General features: G+C 50.2%; 4 protein-coding genes across 4 annotated transcripts; 2 read left to right on the forward strand and 2 right to left on the reverse strand.

The window, feature by feature from the left end:
* Positions 1-1624: 1624 nt before the first annotated feature.
* On the forward strand, positions 1625-3043 carry EURHEDRAFT_416839 (rhomboid family protein). The gene is made up of 2 exons (XM_040783064.1): positions 1625-2204; positions 2264-3043. The coding sequence occupies exons 1-2, from the start codon at positions 1801-1803 to the stop codon at positions 2973-2975; spliced, it is 1116 nt and encodes a 371-aa protein (XP_040634761.1). The 5' UTR covers positions 1625-1800; the 3' UTR covers positions 2976-3043.
* Positions 3044-3108: 65 nt separating this feature from the next.
* Positions 3109-4282, reverse strand: EURHEDRAFT_416841 (mitochondrial 54S ribosomal protein mL61). The gene is made up of 2 exons (XM_040783065.1): positions 4108-4282; positions 3109-3897 (listed from the first exon to the last, which is right to left on the reverse strand). Exons 1-2 carry the CDS (start codon positions 4144-4146, stop codon positions 3319-3321), a joined length of 618 nt encoding a protein of 205 aa, XP_040634762.1. The 5' UTR covers positions 4147-4282; the 3' UTR covers positions 3109-3318.
* A 346-nt stretch (positions 4283-4628) lies between these two features.
* Positions 4629-8129, forward strand: EURHEDRAFT_381422 (leucine--tRNA ligase CDC60; the record flags this gene model as incomplete). The annotated part of the gene is made up of 3 exons (XM_040779413.1): positions 4629-4703; positions 4774-7271; positions 7325-8129. 3 exons carry the CDS (start codon positions 4629-4631, stop codon positions 8127-8129), a joined length of 3378 nt encoding a protein of 1125 aa, XP_040634763.1.
* A 973-nt stretch (positions 8130-9102) lies between these two features.
* EURHEDRAFT_416844 (alpha methylacyl-CoA racemase) lies at positions 9103-10981 on the reverse strand. The gene has a single exon (XM_040783066.1). The coding sequence runs from the start codon at positions 10938-10940 to the stop codon at positions 9192-9194; it is 1749 nt and encodes a 582-aa protein (XP_040634764.1). The 5' UTR covers positions 10941-10981; the 3' UTR covers positions 9103-9191.
* Positions 10982-11859: the final 878 nt, after the last annotated feature.

Consider the following 11859-nt stretch of genomic DNA (forward strand, 5'->3'; position numbering starts at 1 on the left):
GGAAAACGGGGAACGGAGAGGGGAGTGGAGAGAGATGGAGAAGAAGATTGAGGATAAGGTAGAGAATAAAATAGAGAAAAGAGAAAAGAGTGGAGAGAAAAAGAGAATCAAAAGGTGAAAGATTGAAAGAATGGGAAAGAGAGGGAGGGATAGAGACAGGCTCTGCGAGAATACTCTGAAGATGCGTTGAAATCGGGAGACGTTGGCCTGGTCGTTGCTTTTTCTCGCGGACAGAAAGACCGGGGAAGGACGCAGCCAAGCGGTTGACAGATATGGTCGCAGCGAAGGGGTGGAAAGTGGTTGAAGTAGTTGAAGATGATCCGTTAGTGGTGGTTTACAGGTCCCGGTAACCGCAGGACAATCTAAGGACCGTCAAGTGGTGATGATGGTGGTCGTGTCTTTTGAACGATGTCGCAGGGGGGAAGTAAAGAAGAGATCTGATCGTGTATATAAGAGTGAAAGGTAAAGAGGGACAGAGAACGAGAAGCAGTTGTAGAAGAGAAAAAAAGGTGTAAAGGAAAAGACAAGAGGCAAGGAAGAGAGGAAAGTTGAAATTCAAGAGAGGAAATGAAATGGGAAATGGGTCAATGGGGAATGATCACGACCGCGGGTAGTCGAGACCACCGCAACAACAGAGAATCAGTCTCTGTTTCTGTAACTGAAGGACAGAAAGTATACAGAGTAGTCGAAAGAATAATAAGATACAAGTACTGCAAGTGCAACGGAGAATGGAGAAGTCGGATCTGGAGGAAGAAAAGAAACGAACGGAAGTCAAAAATGGTCGAGATCCACCCAAGGGACTCTCCCATATCCACTTCCACTTCCAGCTCCGGGGGTATTATTCTGCAGATACACTAATATAGAGAGCTCTATCCTGTATTCTTTCTTATCTCTTTCCCCTCATCTCTGTTTGGTTGTTGTTATTGCTATTAAATACCCATTTGCCTCTCCTATTTTTATGTTGTGTCAACGGCGCACAGTCCCCGGGGAAGATCCTCTACCGGAGAGGCTGATGGTTATCCTGACCTAGCCTTATGTAAGTTGGCATTAATATTCAGTGCTACAAATATAGCTTGTATATAGAAAGACATATCTGTGATTAAGGGTCTGCTTGGTAATTTCAGATCCCATCCAGCCATGCAGTACCGGCAGCTTACAGTGAACAGATCGACAACGCGTGGATCATGAGTCCGTTCATTGTTGTCTGGAATTCTGCATGTCGACAACCGAGCAGCATAAGGATTTTAGACATCATTACAAAAATGACCAGAAATAACTGTACTTTGTGAAGAAAACAATGACCAAGAGAAGAGGGAATAAATGACCTATATCATTTTTTGTATTGGTAGAGAGTAGTGCTCGTGTGTCTCTCCCTGTCAAGAATCCCTCGATTCTGCAATAATCCCCGAGACACCACTACAGAGTACTACTGAAGAACTAAGCACTGTTCAGTGGGTTTATATATATATATATATTTTAAATATTTTCCCATACATTCTAATAATTAACCTCTGTATCGTTGTATATGATATATATATATATAGTTAGAAGTTATGTAGGCGTGGGCTTCTATAAGTAATGTAATAATACCACCACCGCAGTCCCTCCAACATTCCCCTTTCAACCCATCTTGACTTCTTTCTCCCACTTCCAACCACCAGTTGGGCTCTCAACCTCAGCCCGCGGCCTGCGCTTCGTTCAGCAGCCGCAAGTGCTTTTCTCTTGTTTTTTCTTTTCTTTCTTTCTTTCTTTCTTTTTGCTTCTCCGGTACTATATCTTTTTTATCATTTTCTTTTCAAAATGGCCCGAGTCAACATTCCTCCGGCAACCCGCATCTGTCTCGTCAGTCTCCTCACCCTCTCCCTGCTCTACAACATCGCTCGATGGCGCCAAATTAGTAGTATCAGTGCCACCACCGGCAAAACCCAGCCTACTACGCCCATCGTCGTTCCCTACCTGACTCTCGTTCCCTTGCGACTCTTCTACTATCCATGGACCCTCCTCACGGCCACCTTTGTCGAGCAAAACATCTTCACCGTCCTTCTGAACCTGGCCACCCTCTTCTACGGCGGCAAGTACCTTGAGCGTGCCTGGAGTTCTCGGGAATTTGCCAAATTCATTGCTACTATCGCCATCCTCCCCAATGTGGTCATCGTGCCCTTCTATCTGCTGTGGGCGACTATCAGGGGTAACCCCTCGATAGGGTACGTTGGATGTCCCCTCATCACATTCAAATACATACTAACACGTTCCTAATAAATAGCCTCACTCAAATCTGCGGTGGTATCTCGATCCAAGCCTCCTTCCTTGTCGCCTTCAAGCAGCTCGTTCCCGAACACACCGTTACTGTATTCAAGGGTCTGGTGCAGATGCGCGTCAAGCATTTCCCCGCTATCTTCCTGTTTCTCAACACCATCAGCGGCGTGGTGTTGGGAACTGAAACCGCAGCAATCCTCGCCTGGCTGGGTCTCTTGACTAGCTGGACATATCTCCGGTTTTTCAAGCGGCAGCCCGATCTCACCGGGACATCCACCAATGGCATGGGCATCAAGGGTGACGCAAGCGAAACCTTTGCCTTTGCCTGCCTTTTCCCCGATGTGATTCAGCCACCAATCGCCGCGATCTCTGATCAAATCTACAATCTGCTCATCTCTCTCAGGATCTGTACCCCGTTCTCGGAGGAGGCTATCGCTTCGGGTAACCAGCAGGTCCTTGCCAGAGGGGAGACCGGTCTCCCGACACTCCTCAGCAGCCATCGGGCCGGTCGAGGCACGGGTAAGCGCGAGGAGGCAGAACGGCGACGAGCCTTGGCTCTCCGGGCTTTGGATCAGCGTCTTCAGGCGGCAGCTGCAGGAAGAGCGCAGTCTCACTCGCCATCGTCGGCGGCATCTAGCCAACCTACTCGCGCTGCAACACCTACCGTTTCAGGACAGGGTATGCTAGGAGGTACCAACTACACGCCGGATAACGCTTAAAACATTTTTTTTTATAAAAAAAAAAAAAAAAAAGACCCCGAAATTTTTTTTGCATGGGATAGGAGTCTTGTGGATTTAAGGATGTTCAAAATTTGAAATAAAACAGTTACTTTTTGGAGATGAGAAGAGATGTGCTTGCTTAGTATGGTTTAAATATAGTCTACGATATACCCACACTGCTTTGTAACGGCCCATTCCATGCCGTGGCCAATCCATAAGAACGAGCTCTCCCAGAAATACATAAATCTAAAAACAAGATGCTATGATACATAATTGGCCATGAAGTCTTTTCCCTTTACACAATTCCCATAACGACAAGAAGACGAAATAACATAAAACAAACTCAGGTCTGCCTCAACCTTTCAACCTCCCCCCTAGCCTCCTGCAACATCCTCTCCTGATCCCTCTTCGTCTGCCGAATCTTCGCATTCCGCTCTTGATCCTTAACAGACTGAACCGCCATCTGCTCCAACTTCTTAACCTCCTCCTCCTCCTTCGCACTAGCCTGCACTTCCTTTGCCCCTGTCATAACGCGCACCTTATCCCAAATCCTCTTCCAATCCAAATCCCTCAAATCCACAACAGCCGTCTTCTCACTCTCTCCTGCTGCAGGCGCATACTTATCATTAATATCCTTCGCAGCGTTCAGCGTGGCAGCGTTACTCGCATGTTCCGCAAAGTAGATCGTCAGCGCGGCCGGGCCGTCTTGCTCCTCGGTTTGCTTGACTGTCATCGGGATGGAGGGGTTGTGGTATTTCAGGCGAGGGAGGCATTGGCGCCAGAAATGGCGTGCGCCTTGGTGGCCGTTGTAGATTTTCTGGGCGTAGGTTAGGTGCAGGCGGGTGATGGGGGGGAATTCTTTTGTGGACGTTGCGGGGGTTGGGAGGATTGCGGCACCGGTGCCGACGGTGACATCGAGGATCTGTTCTTAGTATTAGTGTATGTTCGAGGTGCTGTGTATGTGCATGTGTTTCGCAGCCTGGAATCGGAGATTTGGATGGATAACGAGGTAGTCAATGAGGCATATGAGGACGGAATGGGATGGTATTTACTCTCTATAAGATTCACTCCGGTTAACGATTGTCCTCAATGCCATATCAATACTTGTACAGGAATTCAATTCATAACATACTGATCTCAGCTTCCGCATCCGCTTGAAAAGGTTCACCATGATTGCGGCTCAGGGCGCACGGCTCTCTTCAAAACCAATCGATATAAGGAATTTATTAAATGTGTGAAAGACAGACTATCGTGTTGAAATCCAGCCAGGATATCGATGCGAGACCGGGTCTTGTGGTGCTGGCTCGCGGATCTGGACGTCGATTTTTGGTTGTTCGGCGGAAGCCAATTGAATAATATAGCACGTGACCTGAGTTCGATCCGATGAGGATTTACTGGCATTCTACAAGGTATATGGCTGTATTTTCTATCTTGATAAGGCTTCGTGTGTCTATTTTTATATTGTGTTACTTTGAATGTAAAAGAGTCATGTTTGCTAGTATAGTAATTCAACTTTGCAGATGTCACGTGCCGTGAAATGCCGTTTTCGCTTTGGATAAGACCCCGCGGGAGATAGATTTTCGATTCTCTCGCAATCCACTTCGCCTTCACGGCTCCCCTTTTTTTTCCAAACAAACGAATTGCATTTGAGCCATGGCAGCCGCCGCGGCATCTGCAGCTGCGCTCGATCCGGGCAACAGCAGCAAGAACACTTTGAAGCTCGAAAATGTTCGACCGCTTGCCCCTCCCCCTCGTCTCGAAGAAAGGATATGTGACTAATTTGCTGTTTTGTTGACAGACCCAACGGAGAGACGCCCTCATTGAACTCGAGAAGAAGTACCAGGCACAATGGAAGAACGATAAGGTCTTCGAGGTCAACGCCCCCTCCCTCTCTGAGGTCCCCGCGGGCTCGATGACCGCGGCCGAGCTCCGTGAGAAGTACCCCAAGTTCTTCGGAACCATGGCCTACCCCTACATGAACGGTACGCTGCACGCCGGCCACAGTTTCACTGCCAGTAAGGTCGAGTTCATGACCGGTTTTGCCCGTATGGAGGGCAAGCGGGCCCTCTTTCCCCTCGGTTTCCACTGCACCGGTATGCCCATCAAGGCCTGTGCGGATAAGCTGCGCGACGAGGTCCAGAAGTTTGGACAGAATTTCGAGGGCTATAAGGAGGAGAGTGAGCAGGTGGAGGAGACTGCTGCCCCCACGCAGGAGGTTAAGGCTGAGCAGGAGAAGTTCTCCGGGAAGAAGAGCAAGGCCGCCGCCAAGACTGTGAAGATGAAATACCAGTTCCAGATTATGTTGGCAATCGGTCTTCCGATTGAGGAAATCCACAAGTTCGCTGATGCGGACCACTGGCTTCAGCACTTCCCCCCGCTGGCTATTCGGGATCTTGACAGTTTGGGTGCGCGCATTGACTGGCGGAGACAATTCGTCACTACTGACGCGAACCCTTATTACGACGCTTTTGTGCGCTGGCAGATGAATCGCCTTCACGAGCTGGGCAAGATTATGTACGGTAGCCGTTACACCATTTACTCTCCCAAAGACGGCCAGCCCTGCATGGACCACGACCGGACTGAGGGTGAGGGTATCGGCCCTCAGGAATATACTGCCATGAAGCTGCGGGTTAAGGAGTGGGCACCGGAAGTTGCTGAGCTTGTCAAGGGCAAGATCGAGGACGACGCCAAGGTTTACTTCGTCCCCGCTACCCTGCGCCCTGAGACCATGTACGGTCAGACTTGCTGCTTTGTCGGCCCTAAGATCAACTACGGTCTGTACAAGGTCAGCGAGAAGGAATACTTCGTTGTGACCAAGCGGGCTGCCTGGAACATGGCTTTCCAGGGTCACTTCGTCGACAGTGAGAACTTCCTCAAGTCTCAGGACCAGCTGCCGCTCGTTGTCGAAGCTCCTGGATCTGCCTTCGTTGGTACCCTGGTTAACGCCCCTCTTTCGCTCCATACTGAGGGTGTGCGCATCCTCCCCATGGATAGTGTCTCCGCTTCCAAGGGTACTGGTGTTGTCACTTCGGTTCCCTCGGACAGCCCTGACGACTATGCTACCCTGATGGACCTAGCCAAGAAGCCCGAATTCTACGGAATCAAGAAGGAGTGGGCGGAGCTCGAGATCCACCCTCTTATTGATACCCCCAACTACGGTAACCTGACTGCTCCTACTCTGGTGAAGCAGCTCAAGATCAACTCGCCCAAGGATGTCAACCAGCTCGCCAAGGCCAAGGAGCTGGCTTACGGTGAGGCATTTTACAAGGGTACCATGCTGGTCGGTGAGTACAAGGGCGAGCCTGTCAGCAGCGTCAAGGACAAGATCCGCCAGTCCCTCTACAAGAGCGGTGATGCTATCCCCTTCGCCGACCCTATGGGCAAGGTCACCAGCCGCAGTGGTGACGACTGTGTCGTTGCCTACCTCGGCCAATGGTTCCTGAACTACGGCGAGAATGATGCTCAGTGGCAGCAAGACACTCTTAACCACGTTGTCAACACTCTCAACACCTACTCTAACGAGACCAAGAACGGTTTTGAAAAGAACCTTTCTTGGCTCAACCGCTGGGCATGTGCCAGAACCTACGGTCTGGGCTCCAAGCTCCCCTGGGACCCTCAGTTCCTTGTTGAGAGTTTGAGTGACAGTACTGTCTACATGGCATACTACACCATCGCACACTTGCTGCACGGTGACCGCTACGGATCTCAGCCTGGTCTCTTGGACCTGAAGCCCGAGCAGATGACTGACGAGGTCTGGGACTACATCTTCACCAGACGCGAGCTCAACGACGAGCTCGTCTCCAAGAGTGGAATCAGCAACGAGTCTCTGCAGGCCATGCGTAGAGAATTCGAATACTTCTACCCTCTTGACGTCAGAATCTCGGGCAAGGACCTGATTCAGAACCACTTGACCTTCTTCCTCTACATCCACCTTGCCCTTTTCCCCTCGGAGTACTGGCCACGTGGTGTCCGTGCCAACGGCCACTTGCTCCTGAACGGCGACAAGATGAGTAAGAGTACCGGCAATTTCCTTACCTTGCGGGATGCTGTTGACAAGTTCGGTGCTGATGCTACTCGTATTGCATTCGCTGATGCTGGTGACGGTATCGAAGATGCTAACTTCGAGGAGACTGTTGCCAACAGCAACATCCTGAGATTATACACTCTCAAGGACTGGATTGAGGAGACTGCTAAAGACCAGTCCTTGCGTACTGGTCCTGCTGACACCTTCTTCGACAAGGTGTTTGACAACGAGCTTAACAGCCTTGTCCGTGAGACCAGACAGCACTACTCTGAGTAAGTTGCGACAGTTCAGCTTTTACACCCACACTTTACTAACTCATGTTCAGCACCAACTTCAAGCTCGCCCTGAAGAGCGGTCTTTATGACCTGACTCACGCCCGTGACACCTACCGTGAAGCAGCCACCAATGCCGGTATCGGATTGCACCGTGATATGGTCTTCCGCTACTTCGAGCTCCAGGCTCTCCTGCTCTCCCCTATCGCCCCCCACTGGGCCGAACACATCTGGCTCGGGATCCTCAAGAAGCCTGAATCCATACATTTCGCCCGCTTCCCTGAAGCCCCCGAGCCCTCTCCCGAGCTCACAGCTGCCACCAATTATGTCCGCAGCACCTCCTCGAATATCACTTCCTCGGAGGCCACTCTTGCCAAGAAGCTCTCCAAGGGCAAGGGCTCGAGCTTCGACCCCCGCAAGCCTAAAAAGATCACCATTTTCGCCGCGAAGAAGTACCCCGACTGGCAGGAGAAGTACATCGACCTTGTTCGTGAAGCCTTCGACGCCGTCAGCATCTCGATCAACGACAAGGAACTCAACGCTAAGGTCGGCAAGCTAGGCGAGATGAAGAAGGCCATGCCATTCGTGCAGACGCTCAAGAAGCGTCTGGTCACGAGCCGCGAGCAGCCTGATGCCGTCTTTGAGCGGAAGCTGCCGTTTGACGAGTTCGCTGTTCTGACTGAGATGATTGGCAACTTGCAGCGAATTACTGGTGCCAAGGAGATTGAGATTGTCGCTGTTGATGAGGGTGGTAAGAGTGGCGAGGTTGTTGGTACTGGTGAGAAGAGGGAGGGGATTTCAGCTGAGAACGCGGTGCCTGGGCAGCCGACCTTCCAGTTTGTTAATATTGCCGAATGATTTTTCTCTCTTATTGTTTGACAGTTAATGTTAGAAAAGTGAACTATTATGATTTATGTTCAATGAAGATTACATTAGTCTAAAGGGTTTCTCGGCCACGTGATACGGGTTATTTACTGTAATTGAGCCCTAGAATAATTACCTTTACTGTGAAATACACTAGTGATGTAGTTACTCACCCTGGCTCGCGCCCTCCCACAACATTTGACTCATATTGTCCAACCGAGTTTTAAGAAGCCCAGGTTATCAGCAGTCACTCAACTCAGTCCTACACTTTCCTATAAAACTTAAAACAGCCATGTCCGTTCCATCCGCCGATCCGCAGAACGAGTTCAAGGTGTTCACAGCATAGTAACTACAAAGACTCCCCATTTTTGCAACCTCTTTAGTCCATGATTAACAGCACCTTCATCTTTCACCGGAAGGGGTTCCTACAACTAGCACACAGGAATAACAACCGCTCCCAGGCGCCACAAGATGTCGTTGATGAGTTTGACCCTCACGCTTTGTGTTGTGTTTTATTCATTGCTGAAGATAATACACATACGAGGAATATTTTGGGTCGGAAGGCGATCAAAGCATCATCAAGAATGACAGTTCACATTGATCCTCGATCCATGACTGGGAAATATACAATATAGTCATCCAAGATAACACAAAATACGTAAGGCGAGGCTCTGCAGCTTGCTGCTGAAGTCGAATCATCACTCATCAACCGTTTCCGGGATGAGAGATCCAAAAGCCAAGACGGCAGATACATGCCCGAGAAAATCACCACATGGGTTCAGGGAACTCGTGAACTTGCTAGTGCGTATTGGAGCAGACGAGGATACCGGGAAGTCGGCGCAAGGCATATCGGCAGAGGGTGGTTGGGGTGCAGCACAACTATTTGATCTTATTACTAGAAAGAAGAAATTAGCCCTGTATTTTATGGCTTACGAAAAGTGGTGAGATGGTAAATCTGGACAAAAGCAAGAAAGACTGGCGTGCTATTAAATCATCTGTTATTGTACATCCCAAGGCTTTCACAGCAAACATTACAACAGTTATATACTTGCAGAATTACAGCCAAGTGATACCCCTATCCTCTCCACAACTCGGCACCGTAGGCGTCTCCCACCTTGGGTTAACACTCTCATCCCCAATTCTCACAACCGGCTTCAACAACTCCATCTTCCCCCACGCACTCTTCTCAGAGCCCACCATAAACGACTCCTTTGTCCCAGGCGTCAGATGCTCCGGGAACACCCTCTTCCACCCATCCATAACCACGTCTAGTACCTCGGTAACATACTGCGAAGGTTCCATAGTTCCCCATTTGAACGTCTCAACGTTCTTAGTCACAACTTCAGGACTGTACAGGCCGATTTCAGGCCTGAGGGCGATTTCATCAGCAGCAACAAGCGAGCTAAGCACGTGGTAGGAGCCGCCGGTGCGCGCGCGATCACGGATAGCAAGCATGGCGCCCAGCGCACCGAGCAGACCGGTTGTCATGTCAGAAATTGGCAAGGGCGGCAGCACGCTGGTCCCATCCGTGTGTCCCAGAGAACGGCCAGTGACATACGAAGATCCCGATGCGGCGTCACCAATCTGCTGCCATCCAGGGCGTTCGTGATAGATGCCGTCAGGCCCGAAAGCGTTTTCTTCGACGTAGACGATGCCCTTGCCGCGAGCGCCGGCGAGAGAGAGCAGATCGTTGAGACCGAAGCCCTTGCGGGCGATGGTATTGGGACGGAAACCCTGCACGAAGACGTCGGCGTCTTGGAGGAGGTCGTGGAGACGCTGCTTATCCTCGGGGCTGTTAAGGTTGAGTTCGATGGTGCGTTTCCCTGTGTTCAGAGAGAGCTGCAGCACGTTCAGATCACGGAGCTTGCTGTATCCGACGCGGATTACGTCCGCGCCAAAGGCTGCGAGTGTGTTTCCAATGACGGGACCGGCGATGATGCGGACGAGTTCCACGACCTTGACACCGGCAAGTGGGCGACGGTCACTTGATCTGATACGGGGGGGTAGTGGTGTAGGAGGTGTCGGGATAGCATGCGACTGACGCTTGTAGTTAACGAGCGGGTGTTCAGCGAGCCGCTTGCCCATTTCTGTCTTGCGCCAGCCATCAGGCGTGTAGCATATTTCACCGCAGAAGCCGTTCCGCACATTGTGCATCTCCAGCTCGTCAGCGGTCCATTTCTCAACATGCGAAGCGATGTACTCGTATGCCTCCTGTGGGGTCTTGGCTGGATAGTCCGGATCCATGCCCATCGAGCGCAGGACAGGTGGTGCATCCAGCGACCCATGAAGCTGGTACCACACACCAGGCGTAGCAGTCTTATAAATCGCAGTGGTGCGCAGGTTCATGAAATTACCCATCCATCCATGCTCAAGATCCTTTTTAAACAAAGCACCCAACTTTTTCGCCTTGAATAAGTCATGTACATCTGTCCCGTTGATGTACGGCGTAAATATACTCCCCATCCAGATTGCTGCGTGGTCCGTGTTCACAGACACCTGTGCCTGCTCACGAGATTGCTCTTGCCCGTCACGGTCTTCGACAATCTCATTCGCAACGACACCACACATCGCGTGCAGCGCAGCTGCTACCACGGGTGCTTTGATGGGCCCTGGGATTGAGGGCTCTGGACGGCCGTTGAAGGTGACATTGTCCCAGTGCCGCTGATTTTGGGTGAAGCCAGGGGTGGTTTTGGCTAGGTATTCGAAGACGCGACGGGTGTCTTGGGGGACGGGGATGGGCTCTTTGTCGATATACGAGCCCGGGCCGTAGATTTCGTCACCGGGAATTACTGTATGGGATGCCATTTGTATTGTCTCTGATGTATAAAAAAAATATAAAATCTGATTGTATCAAAAGAAAAATATCTGGCTGCTTTGGATAATAAGTAACCCTACTTTTATATACACGGAACGGACAAAAACATCTATATCCGCTGCGGTCCGCGGGCCGAATAGTAAAGATTATGGCGTGAGACTACAGGTAATCTAGATGTTTCGACCTCCATAATTGTATCATAGCTCGAGTCAGGATATTTAGGGCCGGGCTTCGGGATTACTTCGGCAGTCACTGTTGTTAGATATACGTATTCCAACAGCCAAAGAAAAATAATTCTACGGAGTATAGGTAGGGAATGCTAAATTGCCACTTAAAGATTTTATTATGCTCAGCAGTAAAAGTTCATCAGTATGGCCATGTTAATCGCTGCCCGCTAGCGGAGCAAGTGCACGGCAACGGCATGCCGAGGATTTCGGATTGTGGGTCTGAATTTGTGTATCGTAAAATTACACAATCATACATGATTTCTTCCGAGGAAGTAGAAGTACTACCGCTTTAGGAAGTCAGTATTGCATCGCCTTCGGGTTCAGGCCCGGAGAGGACGGCATGGCATTAGCTTGTTCTAGTACCTTGGTGATTGCCTTAACATAGGGGTTAATCACATTAATGTAATTCCCGAGCCACCCATCCATCTACCATCTACTTTATTGGCATATTTATCAACCACAACGCAGTAATATTGACTATATTATCTCTCTGGACAGGCATTAGATCTATGCCCTATATTTCTGCATTTTCCACATGTCGGTAATCTGCGCCTTGGTGGTTCTGGCTGCGATTGAACTGGCGGAACTGCCTGGTTTAGAACTGGTCCAACTGCCTGATTTGGCTGCTCAACCTGCTGAAATACCTCCTGAGCCTCTCCCACTGATACACCCCCCTCATGAG

The sequence above is a fragment of the Aspergillus ruber genome (assembly GCF_000600275.1).
Source record: "Aspergillus ruber CBS 135680 unplaced genomic scaffold scaffold00039, whole genome shotgun sequence".
Taxonomy (NCBI): domain Eukaryota; kingdom Fungi; phylum Ascomycota; class Eurotiomycetes; order Eurotiales; family Aspergillaceae; genus Aspergillus; species Aspergillus ruber.

Coding starts and splice junctions, on each gene's coding strand:
- EURHEDRAFT_416839 (XM_040783064.1), top strand. CDS start 1,801: ATGGCCCGAGTCAACATTCCTCCGGCAACCCGCATCTGTCTCGTCAGT. Junction 2,205..2,263: donor AGGGGTAACCCCTCGATAGG/GTACGTTGGATG, acceptor CCTAATAAATAG/CCTCACTCAAATCTGCGGTG.
- EURHEDRAFT_416841 (XM_040783065.1), bottom strand. CDS start 4,146: ATGGTGAACCTTTTCAAGCGGATGCGGAAGCTGAGATCA. Junction 3,898..4,107: donor GGATGCGGAAGCTGAGATCA/GTATGTTATGAA, acceptor TACTAAGAACAG/ATCCTCGATGTCACCGTCGG.
- EURHEDRAFT_416844 (XM_040783066.1), bottom strand. CDS start 10,940: ATGGCATCCCATACAGTAATTCCCGGTGACGAAATCTACGGCCCGGGC.